Source organism: Rhincodon typus, chromosome 31, assembly GCF_021869965.1.
Source record: "Rhincodon typus isolate 14 chromosome 31, sRhiTyp1.1, whole genome shotgun sequence".
In the NCBI taxonomy this organism is placed as follows: Eukaryota; Metazoa; Chordata; class Chondrichthyes; order Orectolobiformes; family Rhincodontidae; genus Rhincodon; species Rhincodon typus.
The window spans coordinates 18,784,343-18,808,433 of record NC_063362.1 but is presented as its reverse complement, the minus strand read 5'-3'; the positions used below and the strand labels follow the sequence as shown (position 1 = coordinate 18,808,433).

Here is a 24,091-nt window from a genome sequence, read left to right as displayed (position 1 = left end):
TCCAGACCCCAAAACGTCAGCTTTCCTGCTCCTCTGATGCTGCTTGGCCTGCTGTGTTCATCCAGCTCTACACCTTGTTATCTCAGATTCTCCAGCATCGGCAGTTCCTACTATCTCTGTAGGAATTTTAACCCCAAGGAAATGGACAAATTGTCCAGCTCAATTGCTGAACAGTCTCCTTTCACATCTCACGAATTGAGAGTTTCTTAAAACTGAATAAAACATGCAACTTGCATTTTGTGGCAAAGAGCAACTATCGTTTAATCAAAAGATCAAAGTGGAATGTTTTCTTCACTTCATTGCTAGATGTTCAGAGACCAAAATAACTACAACAGTGACAATTTTCATGTAAAAGTCCTTTGGTCCTTCTAGACTGCCTGATCAACTTCTGACAAGATTACCCTGATGAATTTCCAAATGGAATAATCACTGAAGCATGTTTGCTAGCAAAAACATGCACAAGTCTTGAATCCAATCACAGTCAACATGGCACATGGGGTCATCATTTGTTAATTATGATTTCATGTTCATGATGGGGTCCTCTTGTGGCACACAGTGGTAGTGTCCCTACCCCTGGACCGAGGGGCCCGGGTTCAGGATATCTGCTCCATCTCTAAACAGGTTGATTAGAAAATGTTAAAACCATGGAACGTGAAAATGAGATTCACATTTTTGCACAGAAATGAATAGGGCCAGAAAAAGATACATTTGAAGGGATGTTGAGCCCAGTTCCATGTTTACCAAAAATATTTTTCATTAATATACCTTTCACTCATACAGTATTTAGTTTGGAAGTGTAACTCATTGTCTGTTGTCCACAATATCAAGGATAACACTTCAGACCTCATCGCCAAACCCTTCAAAATTCTTAAGTATGTTTATTTAATCATCCCTATTCTCCTTTCAGAGGAAGAAGTCCCCAAAATTGCTTACCCACTCCTCAGAGATCTGTACTTTCATTCTGGAATGAAACTATGGTGTCTCTTTTCACCTTTAAAAACTTAACATCATTTTTACTATTAGAACAAAACTCTACTTTAAGATGTGGTCACAATAAAGCCACAATTTCAGATCTATTTCTGTTGCCTTAAGCTGCTCCTCGGGCTGTGGATCCCAACCTTTAATTTGCCTGGCTGGCTATAAACATGTCACGAGTTGTAGCAACATTTTCATGAAAACCCCTCCTTAAAATATTTCCTTTGTAGTTACACCCCAATTCATGGCTTTTTCTTATTTTAAAAAAAAAAGAAAGAAAGAATGCGGTGAATTTGAGGCCAATTAAGGATGGGCAATAAATGTTAGCTTAGCCAGTGATGCTCATATCCCAAAAATGAATCAAACAACTTATCAATCTAATTTGTCTGAACATATATAAATTTTGTTTATATTGCCAGAAAGAAGTTTGCACAGTTCTCAGTGTCTCAATTCTGTCTTGCTTAAAGGTTGAATAACCTTTTTGAATTCAGGTATATCATACTTTGACAAATTAAATGTGATTTTGACAACATTAATTATCTTAGCCCATATAATCAGTTCTTTCAGTTTCAATTTACATCCAAGTTGCTTTTCTCAAGATAGTGTGCCTATGACAAATTGGGAGCCTATTTCTATTTAATAATTGATATGGTTGGCAAACCCCAGAGCAGCAAATACTAATGTTGTGACAGAGAGGGCAAATGAGATGAAAGGCTGGTTTGAACCAAGTCTTTAAGATGAAACTATTTGCAGGTTTTCATTGTACAATGCCATGAGGCTAACCAAAAGTAAAACATTTGGCTAACAGGATCATTTGAGACTTCTAAAGGGAGGTAACTTCTGCTCTTTTACGCAATGTCCCAGATAAGGTTCCCATTGCTCAGGTCAGGTTCACAAGCAATAGCCAATAGTGGTAATGGTAGCAGAGCTAGAGCCCCAAGGGACAATGGCTGCTTACCTACAGAAGATCCTTGGGGTACTGGATTTACATTTCTTTTACGCATGTAAGGAAAGCAACAGGAAACCACATCATATATTCTCTTCCTAGCCACATTGCCCATTTCCCATTGAAGCTAAAAATAAGAGGCTCTGGCAACCAGCTGAAGAGTAAAGTCTAGGGCTCTGATATATGGATAAATGAGCAAAAAGCCTGACTGTAGGCAGATCACCACTATATAATGCACTACTGCTCTCTCAAAACACAAAACAAATGAAACAATAAAACTAAAAGACTTACTCATCTCAGCTATTCTCCACACGATGTGGTGAAAACCACTACTGTCAAATCAAACTTAGTACAAAATACACCTATTTCGAATTCTCACAATCTCAATGACAGACATTCACATTCACATGCACATGCACTCACACAAAGTTAATCAATCTAGCTCTAGGGAAATAGCACCCAACATAAAAAAAAAACCAAGGTATTTCCCTCCTGTCCATGAGGGAAAATCCTTACACTCATTCTCCTGCAGCTGAGAAAATCCTCCCAGAGATGACTCAGGGTGCAAGTCATTTACAGAAACTGACAACAATGAAGGATTCGAAACTGCCCCTTAGACTGATAAACTACTCCTTAATCGTCCACTGTTTCCAGTCCCTAAGCCAAACCTGCAAACACACTGCTGCAATCTCAATTCCATGGACTTTTTAATAAACATCCTGAACACCTTGTAAGCAACTTCATACAACATTTACTTCACCATCTTGACTGGCCTACTCAGTTACTTCAAATAACTGAGTTACCCAGGCAGGATCTGCCTTTAATAAAGGCACATTGGATCTCAAGCAACCCACAAATTAGCAAAAAAACAAAAAAAAAAAAGTTTATTTTACCCTCAAGAAGTGATTAGTCATACTGTCCCCACCATTGATGTTACTCTGACAGGCCTGCTGATAAGCTTAATCCTGCTTTCCTTCTTGAAAGAGAGGATAACTTGACTTTGAAATATTGTGACACCAATTCTGCTCCAAGTGAAGATTAGTAATTATTTGAATATTGTGAATTTTATTTCTATTTTTGATTCTTTCAGCAATCTAGGATGCATTCCATCTGGACCAGGTGACTTACCAACCAATCACCATTGTATCACAAGGTATTCTTGAATATTTTGTAGAAATGACTCAATTGTTTGTGAATGTTACAACATTTAGCTGCAATTTAACTTTTATTCTCCATTTTTAAAATTGAGATTAAAAGTAAGATTGGCTAGTTGGGCACCTTGGGGGTGGAGCTGCCTGCTTATTTACGTGACAGCACACAAGAATTTAAGAATTAAATACCCAGTGATTTTTTTTAAAAAATGTAAACTTTGGAAAGTGGTATGTCCATATTTATGCTACATGCTCTGTTGATTCCTATTCCTGAATATTTCTCAAACTGTCATGGCATAAAACATGTTAAGAGTAGTGCACAAAAAATTCCAGAAATTACAAATTGTTCAAAATGGATTTAAAATAATATCCAGAAAAGGGAAAAAACCATTTTAAATGTTTTGTGTTTTTTTAAAAAAAAACCCTGAAAAATTGGCTAAGATCTGCACTTTTTGTTTTTTTGAATGTGTTTTTACCGCAGTATGAGTCATGTAAAAACTGGAAGGTTTCCAAGATTGCACAGCCTTCAAGATATGTGCCTAATGTGCACGAATGACTTGAAACTTGAACTATCAAAAAATTAGGGTGTGAATTTTGGGAACAACATTCTCAATTACATAATGAAATGAAATTCCAGCCCTTGATTTCAAGCAATTAGGGAGGGTTGGGTTTTCATTGCAATATAATTGAACCTGGGCTTTGTTAGTACTGAGGGAATAATCTGATATTTCATACACACTGATCAGGGAATCATATTCTTGTAGAAGCAAATGATGAGCTAAGAAAACTATTAAGGGGTTTGCTAAGGCTTGGCAGAATGTGAGGTGCTGTCAAATCACTGATCTTCAACTTCACTCATTTTCCCCAAAAGTTTAATTACTTATCTTAAAAAGAGGGAAAAAAAAATTTCACATTTGTTGCGCATTACCAATTTACTAAAATTCCACTGCAACTTTTGAACTTAACCAATTTACTACACTTATATTATTATGGTCAATAAATTTGGACACACCAATCTCTCAATGCTTCAATCAAAATCAACACATCAAGATTAAATGTTGAAATAGAATCTAAAGGGATACTACAAAATTTCCAACCACTGAGAAACTAATTCCAACTGTTTCCTCCTTTCTAAACAGTAAAAAAATTCAACTGCTTAAATCTTCTGTACTACTTTCCTACGTAACACTTTGTGGAAGGCTTTCAATGAGAGTCTATGTACATCACAAAGACTTTATCTTCATTCAGCATATTTGTTACCTCCTTAAAATGATTTGGATCAAGGTTGTCAAGCACATTCCTCCTTTCTGAAATCCACTTTGTTACTAAATAGTTTTCTCTTCATATAATTTCATTGATAGTTGAAAACTGCAAAACGTTTCCAAATGCAGATGGGAAACTAACCGGTCTGAGATTACCTGGATTAGCTTGGTCATCTTTTTCTAAAAGACCTTTGAAAATATTTATATAAAAATGTTTCTGCCTTGTCAGTTTGTCTGTCTCCCTCCACTCTCTCTTGCACAACTGTTCTGAAGCAGAACATGAAATTTTCTAACCAAAGCACAGCCAATGATTGAACCCAAATTTCAATTCATTCGTTCCTCTTCAGAAGATAGAACAAATTAGGTTGTTTTGCATATGGTCTCAACTTCAACTTTCCATATAGTTTGTATTAAAACCTTTTCCAGAGAACACACGTAAATACTGCAGTAAACTTGGTTTTTCACTGAAAGAGACAAACACACTATACAGACATTCCTGCACGTCGTTTTGTTCTTAAAAATTGCAATTATACAACCAGCTGGTGGATTTTATTGCCCAATTTCTTCATAAATAATTTGGAAAACAGAGGGTGGTAATGCTTGAAGAATCTGTTTTAAACTAATTAATACATAACTTGTTTACAGTGCAAACACAAAACACAGATAAGTTTTCAACTGGTAAATTTAAGATTTGGGTATTGCCGCAGAAGCCCATCTGCCAGGCTGGCCATACTTCATAAGTGCTACAGTGACATGGAAAATTAGGGCAGCACAAGAATCATTGTCCTCAAGAGATTGAATCCCTCCAGATTGAAAAACATTTGTCTTTTTGCTACATGAGATACTGGATCACTTCAGGTGTGGCGGATTCAGGTGTGGCAGATTCAGGTGTGGCAGGCTCAGTTCCAACTGTCACTTAAGTCTTCTTATTTTGCATAGTTTCTTGTGGCATTCCTTTTTGTCATGCTGCAAATGTGACAATCTGTGAAACTATTTCGTATTCCCCAAACTATTAGTATAAAAAAGGTGTGTGAGAAAGTTCAACCCTTCTCTAAAAGCTTGGCAAAGATATTTCTCTAACTGACAAACTCTGAAAGAGCTTTTTGGAAATTACATATTTGTGCAATTATACACAATGTTTACTTTTAACAGCATTCATGGTTAATGTTTAACAGTCTAACACAGCAACTATACAGTTTCCAACTTCACTGTATCTCTGTCTGATAATGGTAATATAATCCAGAGGAAGGCAATGGAGACATTTACATGATGAACAACAAAAACAGCTCCTGTTTCTCTGAGGTCATGGTGGAGAAAATAAAGATGAGAGATAAATGTTAGTTGTCTGCAAATCAAATTTATGTTCTTAAAGTCAAAGCCACAATTTTTTTTTTCCTTTACATGCATGACCTGTGATCGATCTATTGTATTTTTAAATAAAATTATTCATGAGAAGTGGGTATCACTGGCTACGTCAACAGGAGCACAAAAGGAGCCAAAAGATGATTAAACAATTGAACTGCTACTTAAAAGAAAGCTTCCATGGTGGTATACATTAATTTGTGTATGTGAAATAAAAAATGAAAAAATTCAAATTTATTTTCACAATGAGAGAATACACATGCTGTTTTTAGTATTAAGTTCCATAAAAGTCACCCTCATTTTCCAAATCAAATAACACACCTCAGTTTACTTCTTGAATCATATCAAATGGATCATTCTTATCATGATGATCAGCAATGCTGCCATCAGTCTCATTATTCCACAAATCATCTGTCTAATCAAGTATACTGGACATGCCATATTTCTTGTAAGCTTATCATTCTAATTTCACTCCAGACCTCTGCAGCCCCGTCACAGAGGGTTGCTAAAATAGAAGTCTGTATACTGTCTTCACTCATCCAGTCATTCTACTTTTTAATCCCTACCATGGTATCCTCGAAGGATATATTTCAGAGAGACATCCAACGCTTGGTGGGACTACTGGGAATCATTTCATGAAGCAGGATTCTTCTGCAATTGAATTCTCGCAGCAACTGCATTTAAGAGAGACTACTTTCTTCATCTAATGCCTGTGGTTGGAATCTCCAAACCTTCCTCAGCCACATTTTCAAGCTACTTTCATTCATCCTTTATAGTGAACGTGGGTTATTACTCCTCTTGGGAACTCCCGCTTTGGGATGGTTTGTCTCTTGACTAAGTATCAACACTGGCTTAAATTCTGTCTCATTAGGCATACCTGATAGCATGACAGTGAACCTACTCTTCTCACGTAGAGTGGTCTTTGTCTAACATTGTTTGACTAGCTGGCATTTCAAAATCCATGAGAGTATCATCCACGTTCCCAATACAGGTCAATCTGTATCCAAGTCTGTACTGATTTTTGATTAAGAACTTCTGAAATATGGTAAATTGGTTAGCTGTTCTAGGAGATGCATGGTGTTCTGACAGATGCATGGAAATCTTGTCTGCTATTGCATTGCAGCATTGTTTCTCTTCATAAATATGGCACACTATCCAGGGCTGCAAGTTTGATGACCAAGTTAGAATTGGGCTGCATACCTGTCATTCCATCTTTATTTAGTGTTGACATATTGGAGGACATGATTTGCAGGATCATAGCATTCACAAGTGAGGTGGTAATCTTGACAGCATACATCTACATGTAGAGACACAGTTCAATGTCCAACTTCAATTGTGAATTTGCTAATACTTGTGCATGAGTCATTATGACCTATACAAAGATAAGGGCCCATGGTGTCAGAAGCAAGGTGCTAGCATGGATAGAAGATTGGCTGTCTGGCAGAAAGCAGAGAATGGGGATAAAAGGGTCTTTCTCAGGATGGCAGCCGGTGACAAGTGGTGTTCCGCAAGGGTCAGTGCTGGGACCACAACTTTTCACTTTATACATTAATGATCTAGAAGAAGGAACTGTGGGTATTCTGGCTAAGTTTGCAGACGATACAAAGATAGGTGGAGGGACAAGTATTGAGGAGGTGGGGAGGCTGCAGAAGAATTTTGCTATGTGAGAAGAGTGGGCAAAAAAGTAGCAGATACAAGTACAACGTGGGAAAGTGTGAGGTCATGCACATTGGTAAGAAGAACAAAAGCATGGGCTATTTTCTAAAAGGGGAGAAAATTTGGAAGTCTGAAGTGCAAAGAGACTTGAGAGTTCTAGTCCAGGATTCTCTCAAGGTAAACTTGCAGGTTGAGTCAGTAGCTTGGAAGGCAAATGCAATGTTGGGATTTATTTTGAGAGGGCTTGAATATAAAAGCAGGGATGTACTACTGAGGCTTTATAAGGCTCTGGTCAGGCCACATTTGGAGTATTGCGAGCAGTTCTGGGCCCCATATCTCAGGAACGATGTACTGGCCCTGGAGCGGGTTTAAAGGAGGTTCACGAGAATAGTCCCAGGAATGAGAAGCTTAACATATATGAGGAACGTTTGAGGACTGTAAGACTACACTCATTGGAGTTTAGATGGATTTGGTTGGGGGGTGGGGTGGGGGGGGGGGGGCTGGGGTTTAATTGAAACTTACAGAATACTGAATGGCCTGGACAGAGAGTGGATGTTGGGAAGATGCTTCCATTGGTAGGAGAGACTAGGACCCGAGGGCACAGCCTTACAGTAAAGGGAAGACCTTTTAGAACGGAGATAAGGAGAAACTTCTTTTGCCAGAGTGGTAAATCTATGGAATTCACTGCCACAGAAGGCTGTGGAGGCCAGGTCATTGAGTACATTTAAGACCGAGATAGATAGGTTCTTGATTATCATGGGGATCAAGGGTTACGGGGAGAAAGCGGGAGAATGGGATTGAGGAACTTATTAGCCATGATCGAATGGCAGAGCAGACTCGATGGACTGAATGGCCTAATTTCTGCTCCTATGTCTTATGGTCTTACAAAGACTTGTTTGAATTCAGTAACAAGGAGGTGGTAAGTCGAGAGAGTTTGGGCATTTTGGGTTAAAAATTATGGGTCAACTTTTGACACCGAATCAATCAATATGGACTATATACAGTTAAGAACCTATGCAGACAAGATAGGCAGTACTTAGGAAATCCACTGTGTACAGAGCACCTTACTTCCATTGAAATATTGCATTAAATACCAACTGCGTAACATCCCTTTATCCTAAAAGAGGCACGTTACCACAAATCTATTAACAACAGAGCTGTGGTTTCTGCGATACATCCGTTCAATCACCACAAAGGCTTGTAAACAAAAAGGTCCCAATTAAACGTTAAGTCACATTTTGAAAACAATTATGTCAAACACACTTCTATTTAACCATAATTTTTCCTGCCCTTCAGTGAATATTAAAACCCTCATAACATCTCACGAACTTCTGTATTCTGACAAACATAACATGAAAAAATTCCAATGGCAAGATTAATTATTCATTTATCTCATTTGTAGGATTTCTTAGCATAAAAAAAATGGCTGTCATATTCAGCTCCATTTCAACAACTATTGCACACTTAAAAATCATTGTTAACTACATGAACCACAGACACAAGACAATACAGATACCACATTTTTTTCCAAACAGTGCGTTTATTTGCAAATTTTCTTCCGAAGAAAACAATTTCCATTTACCTGATTTGAGGTTAAATATAGAGTGCTAAAGTTATATACTCCAAGGATGTGCAGGGATACTCAAGAGAGAGTTGACAAAGTTAAAATTTCCTGTCCAAGGAATGCAAATCTGAAAGTAACTTGAAATCAAAAATATACTGCTAATCTCATGTCACCCCAAACAGGATTTTAGAAAGTGGCTGTGGGTACTTTGTGCATACCAAACAGTAACACAATAATCTGGTCAAATATGCTCCACCCCAGCAAGTACACTAGTTTCTTTTCCAGAATTTAAAAAAATGGTGAAACCTTAGCTCAGAGGAAATGTTCATGTTTTAATGCCAAAAGTGCATTACTCATTAGGTTTCAGCCCGACCTAGCCCTGCCCTGATCATTATTTCGTTATATTCAGGCATCCATGCAAATTGTCAACAGAAAATATGTAAAGGCTGTAATCTCCAAAACAGCTTTCATGTGTTCTAAGAGACACACCTTTGTACAAGATTTGTGATGCAACTCGTCTGAAGAATTTTGAATGCAGCAGAATCATAAAACATATTCATGCTGAAAGAATGCTGAACTGCAACCATTGTCTCTTTCTAGTAGCCACTGAACATCTGACATATTTCAGAGAGTAAATTAACTTGAAACAATTTACACTTATAAAATCCTTAACTAATACAAAGCATCCAAAAGTGCTTTAGATGCAATTGAGTACTTCTATAATGCGGAGAATTAATTTGCACACAGCGCTATGTCACAAATAGCAATAACAATCATCAGGTAATCTGTCTTTTTCAACCTTGAGATCTTTGACATCCAATTCAGAGAATGGACTTGGCTTTGGTTTAATGCCTCATTCACAAATGCAATACTACACAGTGCAACACCCCCTCATTGTTTCACTGATGCGTCAGCTTGGACTATGCATTAAATGTCTTTGAATGGCTTTAACTAATCATCTTTTAACTTAGAGGAAATGTGTTATAAAAAGGCCATCACTGAGTATAGCTTCAGAACAAATGGAACAGAAGGAGGCCATTCAACATTCCTAAGCCTTCATCATCAATTAATCAGAACAGGCAAGCTCTGTACCTCAACACTATTTACCTCCTTCCCTCCACATTTCTTGACTCCTTTACCTTATGATAACCTAGGGGCTTATCATGGGGCTAGGCAATGGCCTTAGTGGTATTATTGCTGGACGATTAATCCAGAAACTCAGCTAATGCTCTGGGGAAGTGGATGGCAGAATGTAGAATTTGAATTCAATGAAAAAGAAAACCTGGAATTAAGAATCTACTGATCATCATGAAATCATTGTTGATTGTCAGAAAAACCTATCTGGTTCACTAATGTCTTTCAGGGAAATAAATTTGCCATCTTCCCCTGGTCTGGCCTACATGTGACTCCAGACCCATAGCAGTGTGGTTGACTCTTAGTTGCCCTCTGAAATGGCCTAGCAAGCCATTCTGTTGTACCAATTGCTACAAAGGCTCAAAGAAATGAAACCAGATGGATCACCTGGCATTGACCTTGGCACGAGAAAAGACAACAGCAAAAATAGCCCCGTCAACCTGCAAAGTCCTCCTCACTAACATCTGGGGGGCTAGTGCCAAAATTGGGAGTGCTGCCTCACAGGCTAGTCAAGCAACAGCCTGACATACTCACTGAATCATACCTTGCAGACAACGTCCCAGACACCACCATCACTATCCCTGGTGATGTCCTGTCTCACTGGCAGGACAGGCCAACCGAGGTGGTAGCACAGCGGAATACAGTTAGGACAGAGTTGCTCTGGGAGTCCTCAACCTTGACTACATAGGCCACAAAGTCTCATGACTTCAGGTTAAACATGGGCAAGGAAACCTCCTACTGATTACCACATACAGTCCTCCCTCAGCTGATGAATCAGTACTCCTCCATTTTGAACAACACTTGGAGGAAGCACTGAGGATGGCAAGGGCACAAAATGTACTCTGGATGGGGGATTTCAATGTCCACTGCCAAACGTGGCAGTACTACAGACCTAGCTGGCTGGGTCCCAAAGGATATGGCTGCTAGACTGCGTCTGCAGCAGATGGTGAGGGAATCAACAAGGGAAAATGTACCTGACCTCATCCTTACCAATCTGCCAGCTGCAGTTACATTTGTCCATGACAGAATCACTAAGAGTGACCACTGCATAGTCCTTGTGGAGATGAAGCCTTGCCTTCACGTTGAGAATAATCTCCATCGTCTTGCATGGCACTATCACCGTGCTAAATGGGACAGACTTTGAACAGATCTAGCAACTCGAGACTGAGCATCCATGAGGCGCTGTGGGCCATCAACAGCAGCAGAACTGTACTGCAGCACAATCTGTAACCTCACGGCATATCCCCCACTCAACCATTACCATCAAGCCAGGGGGATCAACCCTGGTTCAATTGAGAGTGCTGGAAGGTATGCCAGAAGCAGCACTAGGCATATTTGAAGATGAGGTGTCAACCTGGTGAAGCCAAACAGGACTACTTGCACACCAAACAGCATAAGCAGTGAGTGACAGACAGAGCTAAGCGATCCCACAACTAACGGATCAGATCTAAGCTCTGCATCCTACCACAGCCAGTCATGAATGGTGGTGGATAATTAAACAACTCACTGGAGGAGGCAGCTCCACAAATATCCCCATCCTCAATGATGGAAGAGCCCAGCACATCAGTGCAAAAGATAAAGCCGAAGCATTCACAGCAATGGATGATCCACATCTGCCTCCTCCAGTGGTCCCCAGCATTACAGATACCAGTCTTCAGCCAATCTGATTCACTCCATATGGTATCAAGAAACGGTTGGAGGCTGGATACTGCAAATGATACAGGCCCCAACAATACTCTGGCAATAGCACTGAAGACTTGTGCTCCAGAACTTGCTGCTCCCCTAACGAAGCTGTTCCATTACAGTTACAACGCTGGCATCTACCCGACAATGTGGAAAATTGCCCAAGTATGTCCTGTACATAAAAAGTAGGACAACTCCAACACTGCCAATTACCACCCCATTTCATCAGTAAAGTGTCATCAACAGTGCTATCAAGCAACAACGCTCAGCAATAACCTGCCTAGTGATGTCCAGTTTGGGTTCTGCCAGGGCCACTCAGCTCCTGACCTCATTACAGCCTTGGCTCAAATACGGGCAAAAGACCCGAATTCCTCAGGAGAGAATGACAGTCCTTTACATCAAGGCTGCATTCAACAGAATGCGGCATCAAGGTACCCTAGCAAAACTGTAATCAGTGAGTTCGGGAGCAAACTCTCTGGTGGTTGGAGTCATACCTGCCACGTAGGAAGATGGTCAAGGTTGTTGGACGTCAATCATCTCAGCTCCAGGACGTCTCTGCAAGAATTCCATAGGGTAGTGTCCTTGGCCCAAACAGCTTCAGCTGCTACATCAATGACCTTCCCTCCATCATAAGGTCAGAAGTGGGGATGTTCACCGATAACTGCACAACGTTCAGCACCATTCGTGACTCCTCAGGCACTGAAGCAGTCCCTGTTCAAATGCAACAAGATCTAGACAATATCTAGGCTTGGGCTGACAAGTGGCAAGTAACATTCACGCTACACAAATGCCAGACCATCACCAATAAAAGACAATCTAACGACCTGCCCTTGGCATTCAACAGTTTTACCATCACTGAATCTCCCACTATCAACATCCTGGGCATTATCATTGACAAGAGACTCAACTGGACTCACCACATAAACACAATGGCTACAAGAGGAGGTCAGAAGCTAGGAATACTGCAGCAAGTAACTCATCTCCTGACTCCTCAAAGCCTATCTGCCATCTACAAGGCACAAGTCAGGTGTGTGATGGAACACTTGCCGCCTGCCTGGATGAGTGCAGCTCCAACAACACTCAAGAAGCTTGACACCATCCAGGTCAAAGCAGCTCACTTGAGTGGCACTACATTCACAAGCATCCACTCCCTCCACCACCGATGGTCAGTACGCACCATTGCTATTATCTACAAGATGCACTGCATAAATTCACCAAAGATCCTCAGACAGCACCTTCCAAACCCATGGCCACTTCCATCTAGAAGGACAAGGGCAGCAGGCATATGGGAACACCACCAGCTTCAAGATCCCCTCCAAGTTCCTTCACTGTCACTGGGTCAAAATCCCGAAATTCCCACCCTAACGGTATTGTGGGTCAACACACAAGTGGACTGGAACGGTTCAAGAAGGCAGCTCATCACCACCTTTGAGGGTAACTAAGGTTGGGCAATAAATGCCCATATTCCACAAATGGGTAAGTGAACCTTTTGATGGCACTCTTAGAAATTCTAATTATCCTTGCATCCACTGCCTTTTGGGAAGTGTGTTTCAGATTTCTACTAAGGTCATATAGCAAGAAAACAGGCCCTTTGGCACAACTTGTCCATGCTGACCACAAAATTGAACTAGTCTCATTTGCTTGCGTTTGGCCCATATCCCAAAACAAAACAGCTAGTCATTGACTTCAGAAAGCAGAGTAGAGTGCACGCCCCAGTCTGCGTCAATGGTTCGGAGGTGGAGATGGCCAGCAGCATCAAGTTCCTGGGGAGTGATGATCACCCAACAATCAGTCCTGGTCCGCCCACATTGACATGATGGTCAAAAAAAAACAAAAATCACAACACCTCTACTTCTGCAAAAGGTTAAGGAAATTTGGCATGTCCACAAAGACTCTTACCAATTTTATAGAAACATCAGAAAAAATCCTATCCGGATGCATCACAGCATGGTATGGCAACTGCTCTGCCTAAGACTGCAAAAGCTAGAGAGTTATGAGCCAGCTTTCCATCCACTGACTCCATCCATACTTCTTGCTGCCTCAGTAAAGCAACCAAGATAATCAAAGACCCCTCCCACACCAGTCATACTCTCTTCCACCCTCTTCAGTTGGCCAGAAGATATAAAAGTTTGAATACACATATGATCAGGTTCAAGAACAGCTTCCTCTCTGCAGTTATCAGACTTTGCAATGAACCTCTCAAATGTTAAATTTTGATTCTCTCTCTGTGGCTGTAACACTATATTCTGTTTGACAATTTATTTGTCACACTATACATATGTGAACATGTGAGATGTCCTGCTCAATGTAAAAGCATGGATTGTTTAAAATTCTTAGCTAGATTTAAAGGAGCCGAATGCCTTTGTAAACCAGAGACAGCCTTAATAGCCACAAGAAACTTTCTAATATGCAGCTTGTTCCACATTCTTCAGCCAGCTGTCATAAGGATAATGTTACGCTGATACTGAATAATGTTAAGACAACATTTGTTTTACTCATTTTTCATCCAACATCCAATGCTTTAGAAATATTAAATTTCACTGAAAGAGGAGGACTTGGCTAATTTTCTGTCATCCGTTTGTTACTTAATACCAACTTAGATTTGGCAGCAAATAGAACCAACTATGCTTAAGCTGCAGAAATACTTATACTCAAAAATTAAGCCTCAAAAGAAAATGCATAGAATTTTAAAATTCATAATTAATGTGCCCTCTTGCAACTCCAGAATGGAGGCATTTATGCTATCATTTTGTGAAAATACCACAATGGACAACTGGATGCAGCTTCACCTGTCCTGGTTCTTATAGTTATGGATGTATGTTTTCCTTTTAATTCCAAAGCCATCTTACCCGGTTTTCAGTTCTCATGCTTTTCTGCCTCCAAACATTTCTTGCAAGTGTGATCAATAAATTGCCTTATATGCAAAACTGTAAGGGCATGCCTTTCAGGTAAATTCATGGTCAGTCTTGGATTTGGCATTGGGAGTCACAACTAACTCAGATGCAAAGACTGCCCTAGAAGAGAACACGTGACGGTGTTTAGTATAAACAATTCCCCTCATACAATTAGAGGAAGTTGAAATTTTAAACAATAAAACTTATTAAAATGGATTATTGTACATGTTGTTTTATCAATTTGCATGTTCTTTTACAGTGCAAAGAATCTGTTTGCCAGTTAAAGCTTTAATGAAAGTTAACTACATTTGCAGCCCTCCAAAGACGCTGAAGTGGACAGAAAATATATTCTTTGCTTATTCTACAAGCATGACATAAATTTACCTGGATATAATGACAAAAGTTAACGTGCGCCATGGAAAGACCTCAATCATGGAAGCCAAAAGTTTCTAGCATTGAAAGAAAACAAAATAACTCTAAGACGCAATACCAATCATTAGTATTCAGGTCAGAAAAGAACTTCAATATACTATCCAATTCTTAAGTATTCTACTACAACTGAGCATCTCTGTAAACAAGTTCTCAGTTCAAAAGAACTTTCAGCTCAAAGAAATGAAAGGTCGATGTGAACTCCATCTGGTCCAACATGACTATGTTCTTGGCAGCGGAATAAAAACTGACTACTGAGCCGAAAAACTTCATTGAGAAAATATTAAAGGCTAATTGTACTGGGCATCTTTCAATGACTCACTAGACAGAAACTAGTTAGTTGACAGTCTAAGTAAGCATTGTAGCAATTTCAATGCAACCTTTAAGGAAAGTTGCCAGCTCCAGCTCAGTTAAATAGAGGGTTAGTAGAAGGCAGCATCTCACTGGAAGAGAAACATGCTAAATCCAAGAAGAAGGGTCCAGACCCGAAACATCAGCTTTCCTGCTCCTCTGATGCTGCTTGGCCTGCTGTGTTCATCCAGCTCTACACCTTGTTATCTTAAATCCAAGATAATAAGGTTTTCAAGTGTGACCAGCCAACATCACAGCAATCCCACATATCATGGGAAGGCTAAAATAAACTTGATAAATTTAAAAGACAATGAATTATTCTGTCAATTTATCACTAACACAAATATGTGTATGTCTGGAAACATACATGTACATATGTATGTATGGAAGACATTCAATAAACAGCCATGAGACTAGTGTATGCAAAAGATCTAAGCTGGAATCTTTGGTTTAACATTTTTGAAGAGGTTATCGACAATAATACTGATATTTGCTAATGATACTAAGTTAGAGTATTACAAACTGGGATTAAGACAAGATATGAGCATTATTAAAGACGGCATAAAGTTCAACATATCTCCTATGTGAAAACAAGGACAGCCTACATGTAGTCAACACTATTCACAACCAAGCATTTGCAACTACCACTGGAGTCAACTATAATTGTGCTGTTTACAGCATATTAAGCTCACATAGTAAATACAGTTCAATAGGCTCTTCATTAATTTTTGTTAATTCCCTCTATTTGCAAAAATGGCCCTTGGCCTTGGTGACTGAAATCAAAAAAACACAGAATAGTCATAAAAGTCAAGAGGGAGAGAGATTAGGAAAGAAACAAACAACTGAAATTGGCCATTAATTCAGAGCTGGTGCTTAATCTAAGATCCTAACAATAATCTATTTTCAACAGGCTGAAATTGAACAAGCTAGCTTTGGTCCGCTAAATCAACATGCTTTGCCACCAAAATAATGGCCATGTCAATGACATTCGCTGTCATTTTTGTTCAAATAACCCAGCAACTTCAAGTGACAGGTGTACAATTAAAAAGCAGAAACTGAGACAGCACTATCATAAATGTGCTACTCTGCTATTAGCTTTGTAAAAATAGCAGTTTGCAAACCGGTTCCCATTTAGCACCAAGTGGAATGAAACTCGTGTTTGCATGGCAGATGTTTAAACTGCCACAGAAAGTCATTACAAGTTAAAGCACATTTAATGGAGTTCAGCATTAAATGCTTCCAGTCAATCTCTCTGCTACAGAAAAGTAACAACATTACACGAGTATAAGTATGGAATCCAACTCCTTCAGATGTTAAATGTTCTTGGAGACTTTTTCAAAATTAAAAAAAAAATCTCAATTCCCTCTTGATGTCTTTCTTTATCCTGGCCATCTCTCTGTCTACCCAATTTGACAAATTTATCATTTTAATTTAGAATGAATTTTGTATTTCTTTAATTTTTAAATCAGTAAGGAGATGTATAGCTGATTAACCTGTAAAAGATGACACACTGTTTGTTTCTTTCTCCCACAGCCAGAGTACAAAACTGCAGGGAGATTAATCATACATCGTCAAGCCTAACTAACTAGAAAGGCAGGAAATGGTTGACTGATTAGAGAGCTATCAGGGTTCAACTACTCACTGTTTATCATAGGCAAATTGCATTAATACCAACACATTTAGTGTAAGTGGTATACATTGTGTATCTTATATTTCAAAAATCAGAAGTGGAGGAACAGAAAGATCTAAGGGTGCTTGATGCTTGTCTCACTTTTCTTAAAAGAAAACTGTGCAGCAAGTTGCTCCTTCTAACAAAATATTTCAAGACATTAATCTGGCAAAGGTAGACAAATTTCTGCATCAGATACCCAATCTTGTAACATTTTAAGGTGAAGAGCAACACATACACCAAGCTAGGGGGTTGACCATGATCAGTGAGATAAAACATTTTGCTGGAAATGGCAAAGATGGACAACAATGGTTAATGTATACATTAATATTTCATACCATGGCAAAGAAAGAAAGAAAGAAAGGCTGGTCAGTGGAGATTTAGAAAGTAACCTGGAGTTTCCACCAACTCCTTTAAAATGTCCCCTCGAGACACAAACCAACACAGGTACTCAGAAGGAATTGTAGTTGGAAGTGAGGCAGATAGAAAATACCATAAAAGCCAATAGGCTTTTGGGATTTATTCATAGGAATATTGATTATGAAAAGGAGGTGACATTGAACTAGTGCAAAAACATTTGGTCACATCATTGGAAGTACTCCAGTTCCAAACATTCCATGCATTTGGATAATAGAACCATGTTAAAGTCACAGAAAAGCTTCACCAGAATTACAGTAGGGATGAAAAGTTCATAACTAAGAACAAGAAACAGTTGTTGGTAACAAAAAGAGATGATGCTGGAAAAGCTCAGCAGGTCTGGAGGCATCTGTGAACAGGAATCAGAGTTAATGTTTTGGGTCCGGTGTCCCTTCCCCCGAACCGATGATAGTTCTAAGGAAGGGTCACCGGACCCAAAACGTTACTCTGATTTCTCTCCACAGATGCTGCCAGACCTGCTGAGCTTTTCCAGCAACTTATCTTGTTGTTTCTGATTTACAGCGTCCGCAGTTCCTTTGGTTTTTAAACTGTTGATCATTGGAATACAGAAGATTATTTGGGCAGGGTGGGGCGAAGAGGTTTTGGTTATGGAAAATTAAAACACTTCAAAGCTATGTCCCACTTTGAAAAGATAAACAGATTGCTATCACAGCAAAGGGTTATAATTTCAAAAGTTAAAAAGACAAAATAATTCACACAACAGGATAATGGGAGCACAGGTGATTTACCACAAATGATTACACAGATACAAGCTATAATTTAAAAGTAGGATTTGGAAGTACTTGAAAGGTAGAGCCATAATCAGGGAAAGAGCACTAAGTGTTAAATTTGAAGAGCTACAACATAAATAGGTGGGCCTCTCTGCCAAAAAATGAACGATGACCTGATGTCTATGGCAGACAGGTGTGGAGTTGACTGTATCAGTAAATATCCAATTGTGTAATCTTTTAAGTTTCCCTCAGATTTTCCATTCCAAGACAGATGACAATCAGTATCTCACCATATTATAACAAATGGGAAATGATTTTATGTGACTACCAACAGAGAAAATAAACTATTTTAAAGTGCCTGTATTCTGAATTCATCACTTCAACATAGTTCCTTTTTAGATTACTAAAACTAAGCACATAGAGGGCAAACAGAAGACTTGCTCTATTTCCTCAGTGTCACTTTGCAGCCCTGCACGAGAAAAGTACAGGACAAACGCACAAGACATCTTGTCTTCTGATTTCCCTTGCACCCAATGAAGCACCTTACTTTACAAGCACTCAAAAATCCCTTCAAACACAGGTCATCACACAGATTCATGCCTGTGTTTCCAACCTGCAACTGTTTGACACAGACCAACATGTTATAGCTGGGTGAATTCCATTCTCTACTGAACTTATATTACTGTTGTCCTGAGGCAATAAATTTTCAAACATTTGAAGGACATTATGATAGAATTAAAACATCAGGTTCTAAAGTAATATCGATATTACAATACCCAGTGTAAAAAGAGACTACGTTCGACATTTCTTTTATTCACTCGTTGATGTTCGAAACATCCAAGATAACTAGAAAACATTTTATTCTGGGCACAATCTGCAAAACTCTACTGGCATCAGGATTATACAGATTGATCAGCAAGCTGCTCAGTAAGATTTAAACCCAACAGGATTTAATTGCAACATTATCTGTGCAAAATGTTGTGCAGCTCCACGGAGGCAGGGAACTGTTCTGCAGTTACAGAAATTTAAGCTTCACAGGTTTAAACAAAATGACAAATAATTGAATTAATTGTTTGTATTGAGATTGGAGCAACACACAGTAATCATCCCTGTATCGGATTTTATCTGCCCACATACATAAAGTTTACATACATAGCCAAGAGGAGACTGCCTGATTTCTTTAAAACAAGCTATTTTAAAAGGCTACAATTTGTAACTTGCTACAAATGTGTTCAGGCTCTACAGAAAGCAGGGTTACATACAATGTCTCAAACACCAACATAATAGAAGAATTAACAAAGTTATGCATTGACAAATTCAAGATGAATTTATAACCTGTACTCTACAGTTAGCTTCCATCTCTTTCAATTGTCCAATCTAAAGTCAGAATAGGTTTGGTCAATAATTTGGTATTAAGTGTCACTTTTAGACCACCCATAGATGAAGACACTTAATTTAGGGAGATAATTTAAAATATTCATATAACATTACCAATTTACAATGTTGCTGATGAAATGTTGGTGTGTAATTTGCCAAGTCATATAATTTTCCCATATACATAACTCTATACAAATTTTGCCTGAAGGTTAACAAATTACTTGTGATCCATCTTCAAAGTAACCAAATAAAACAACCCTCGCAATCACACAAGTTGAAATTTAATTTGCCTCAAATTCAGAGCATAACCAGTAACAGATCTCATGCAATAAAGTAGATCTAACTAGAAATAATTAGCTAAATTTTTGAAAGTCTACGCTCCTTTTATATCTTACAGGATTTACACATGTAATGATCCTCACACATACATGTGTAGGTGGGTAATTTGATAAAAGGGGAGCTTCCATGTTTGTTAAAGTAATGGCTTGTTGGGTTAGTTGCAGTGTTCAATAAAACAAAAACATGGGTCCTCTCTGCCTGACCACAAACGCTCACTGACCCATCTTTCCCAGGCCCATCAATGCTGGTTCGCCCCTTGATATTCATCATTAGGATCTCATTATATTGTACATCAAAATCTTACAACTTTTAAAAAATGATATTGTTCCTTTTGCATTTTCATGTTTCACTATCTCATGCCTCAAATTTAATAAACTAATAAGTTAATTTAATAAGCATTCACCAAAAAAAATTCACAACCCTTAGGGATCACACTGTGTACTGTCAAAGAACCAATGACATGTAAATAATCCATTAATCTCAGATTTATTGAAAAAAATACAATCTGACTAGGGTTTTACTACTTGAAGCAATAACTGCCCAAGAATGCGATTAAAACTCCCTTAAACATAACTTAATAAGGTACCTTGAAGGAAAATCAGAGACTCCTAGATCAAAGTTAGTACCATCACCCCACTCTCTTTGCATAAAATCTGTTCTTCAGGACATAGTGCTTGAGACTGATCATAAACTTACTGATTACTGAGAGTGATACAAACCATGTAGGCGCAATGTTTAACCGTTACAAGGCAACATTATAACGGTTTATTTTGTCACTCCCTAACCATCCGGTTAGCTTCATTTGTGTTATATCCAGTGATTTGCCTTTCAACTTTCAAGAATTATAATTCTCCTGCCCAGTGTCAGGATAACCGAGACTGCTCATTTATCAGTCTCCACAGCTGCTGCCCACTCTCATACTGCACCAAGCTCCGCAGTGAAAAAGCACACACTCACTTTTTCTTGTACTCGTCCCGTTCCCTTTTCACTTTGGCCAGCACATTGTACAGGGCCCGCAGCTCGGGGGTGATGGTATCGATCTGGACACCGACTCCGTCCGGGTGGGTCCAAGACACGCCGGGTCCCTGCACCGTCTCTAGGCCGCCTCCCACCTTTCTGATGTGAGTGAAGCTCCAAATAGTTCCGGGGAGGCGGCTCGGGTAATGGTGGTGAGGCAGAGACCCCGAGCCGGGGGTGTAAGCGGAGACGGTACCGGGAGTATAAGCGGAACTGGTGGCCGTACCAGGTGTGTAACCGGCGCCGGGAGGAAAACCGGCACCGGGTGTGTAGCCGGAGCCGGGAGAAAAACCAGCACCGGGAGTGTAGCCGGAGCCGGCAGGAAAACCAGCACCGGGTGTGTAGCTGGAGCCGGGAGAAAAACCAGCACCGGGTGTGTAGCCGGAGCCGGCACCGGGAGTGTAGCCGGAGCCGGCAGGAAAACCAGCACCGGGTGTGTAGCTGGAGCCGGTACCGATACCCAGAGAGAAACTGGCACCGGGTGTGTAGCCGGAGGCGGTATTAGAGAAACCAGCTCCGGGTGTGTAACCGGATCCGGTGCTGGGGGAGAAACCGGATCCGGGTGTGTATGTGGAACTGGGAGTATAACCGTAACTGCCGACCGAGTAACTGTAGCAATCCAGCAACGTCTGGGTGGCTACAGCCCGGGTGCGGCCCAGCCGGTTCCTCCGCAGCCCCTGGGCCGCCTGCAGCTGCTTCTCCAGTAGCTTGTTGCGTCGCTCTAGCTCATGGACCTTGGCCAGAAAGCAGCGGAAGCGCAGGTTGAGGGTCTTGAGGTGGTTGATGTTGGAGCCCAAGTCGTTCCGCAGCGCCAGCGTGACGGGGTTGGGCTCAGACAGGCCGCAGCTCAGCAGCGGAGGCATCGCCGCCGGGTTCATGGTCAGGGCTGGACACTGGGAATCAGTGAAGCGGCCGCGGGCAAGAGCCCATGGCCCGGGAAGAGAGACGAGCAGGGCTGGGCAGGGGCCGGACGCCGCCTGGTCCTCGGTTCGCTGGTGGGGTGCCGGTCCCAGGCCTCACGTCCGAGCCGGACAAACACTTCAGAGCAAAATAGCGTCGCGGCCGGCTTCAGGGTGACTGTAAAACCGCAGCGTCAGAGCTGGAGGCTGGGTCTAGCTGCGGGGCGGGGACATATTGGGTTCTACCCCCACACGGCTCGAGCTCACTGGCAGGGAACGCGCGAGCGGTTCCCGCCTTTTCCTGAGCGTGCTCGAGCTGGAACTGTTGTACAATGTGTTGAAGGGCGAAGCCCTGTTTTTGATTTTAACATCTGCCGTCCCATTTTAATTCCGCCTCTTCGCATATTTCCCGTCTTGTCTTTTCTCCATTTCGCTTTTGGGCAAGCAGCCGCTCGTCGTTCTGTCATTCGTTGCTCCTCAGAACTCTTTCTTGATTTATTAATATTCTCCTTGGCTGTGTTCTAACCATTCTTGTTATTTAATGTCTCATCTCATTTTCCATATCACTGACCTTCCCTTCTTTTCTCACTTTTCCCATTTGACCCACTTAAAGTCTGTTACATTTCTAACTATTTAAAGTTCTAATGAAAAGTCATTGACCTAAAATGGTAACTCTTGTTTTTTTGTCCACAGATGCTACCTTACATGCTGAGTGTTTCCAGAATTTTCTGTTTATATTTCAGATTTCCAGCAATTGCAGTATTGTGGTTTTGTAACTTTGACCAAGCTTTTGGTCATTCTGGCCCTTTTTCTGAAGAAGGGTCTTGACCCGAAATGTCAACTTTCCTGCTCCTCTGATGCTGCTTGGCCTGCTGTGTTCATCCAGCTCTACACCTTGTTATCTAACTATCTGAGGACCCAGGTTCGAATCCTACCACGGCAGATAGTGGAATTTGAATTCAATAAATATCTAGTATTAAGAAGCTAATGATGACCATGAATCCATTGTCAGGAAAAACCCATCTGGTTCATTAATGCCCTTTAGGGAAGGGAAGTGCCATCCTTACCTGGTCTGGCCTAAATGTGACTCCAGACCCACAGCAATGTCATTGACTCTTAACTGCCCTCTGGGCAATTTGGGATGGGCAATAAATGCTGTTTGGCCAGCAATGCCCTCATCCCATGAATGAATAAAAAACAATTGACTCCAGTCTTTTTTAATTCCTTCTCGGTTGGTTGCAACAATACTTTTTATGCATGCATTTATATTACTTAAAATGAGCTTTACCAAAAATGACCAAATGGCCAATTACAAAGGTCCCTTTGAGGAAGAGGAATTTTATTATGTGCTAACCCTGAGAAAAATGAAAAAATGGGATATCCAACATGCCCTCAAGCACAGGTAATAAATTTAAAAGGGACCGTGTCTGGTACTGATGGGGAGAAATAAGGCTACGCTGTTTATAAGTCATTATGGGGATGTTACAGTTTTTTTCTTACAAATTCACATTTATATTCTGCTCAAAAATACTGTTGCAACAGGGTCCATTTGTCTATTCCAAAGTCTGCTTTCAATGTCTTTCTAAGCTGAATATTATCAAGATAAGTTTACATGTTGGGAAATGTACCAGAATACAAATTTCTAGATGTTGACATAGTAGGGTTTTACTGCTCTAATTGCTTTTCTAAAGGCTTATTTCCCCTCTAACTGATTATAATTTTTTTTTTAGAAAACAGATCATGTTCTTAGTGATTTTTTCCAGAGGAGTTTTCTATTCGGAGATGTTTCCTAGTCAGCAGCTGATCAACTCTGTGCCTTTTTAGACTGTGAGCTGATCTTAAAAACTGTCAAAGATTTTTTGAAAATGTTATTTTCAGTTCTCCTCCAGACAATCTCAGATTGTTTCTTAATCTTCACTCCTGCCACAACTTTCTAGGTAGTATTGTTGTCACTATCTTTCATTGTGTGGTTTGATGCTACACTATGAGTTTGGGTTCAAGATAGACTGTTCAAGGAGAAGCCAAGTCAAGAACTGTCTTCAAGCTTAGACCACAAAGTAACATGATTTATTATGCATTAATACTAAATACATGGTAATCATAGATATACCAGCCTCTGAGTTATAGTTATACTCGGTAAAGATGGAACTATCTTTTTCGTATGTTCATGTCCAGGTGCCTTTTCTTATTTATTCAAGAAATGTAGGCTTTACTGGCTGGGCCTGCATTTATTGC

At 40.1% G+C, this 24,091-nt stretch overlaps 2 protein-coding genes across 4 annotated transcripts in view; both read right to left on the bottom strand.

The window, feature by feature from the left end:
• LOC109917683 (intermediate filament family orphan 2-like) overlaps positions 1–22,043 on the bottom strand; it is a 42,492-nt gene extending 20,449 nt beyond the window's left edge. The window contains exons 1-4 of the mRNA XM_048614980.1: positions 20,898–22,043; positions 12,988–12,993; positions 11,272–11,299; positions 5,251–5,324 (exon numbers count right to left, since the gene is read on the bottom strand). Coding sequence (XP_048470937.1) covers positions 5,251–5,324; positions 11,272–11,299; positions 12,988–12,993; positions 20,898–21,835 — 1,046 coding nt within the window. The 5' untranslated portion in view covers positions 21,836–22,043. The remainder of the gene's footprint in view (positions 1–5,250; positions 5,325–11,271; positions 11,300–12,987; positions 12,994–20,897) is intronic.
• Positions 1–24,091, bottom strand: part of aldh4a1 (aldehyde dehydrogenase 4 family, member A1) — a 419,312-nt gene that overhangs the window by 52,796 nt on the left and 342,425 nt on the right. The gene's annotated exons all lie outside the window — the stretch shown is intronic.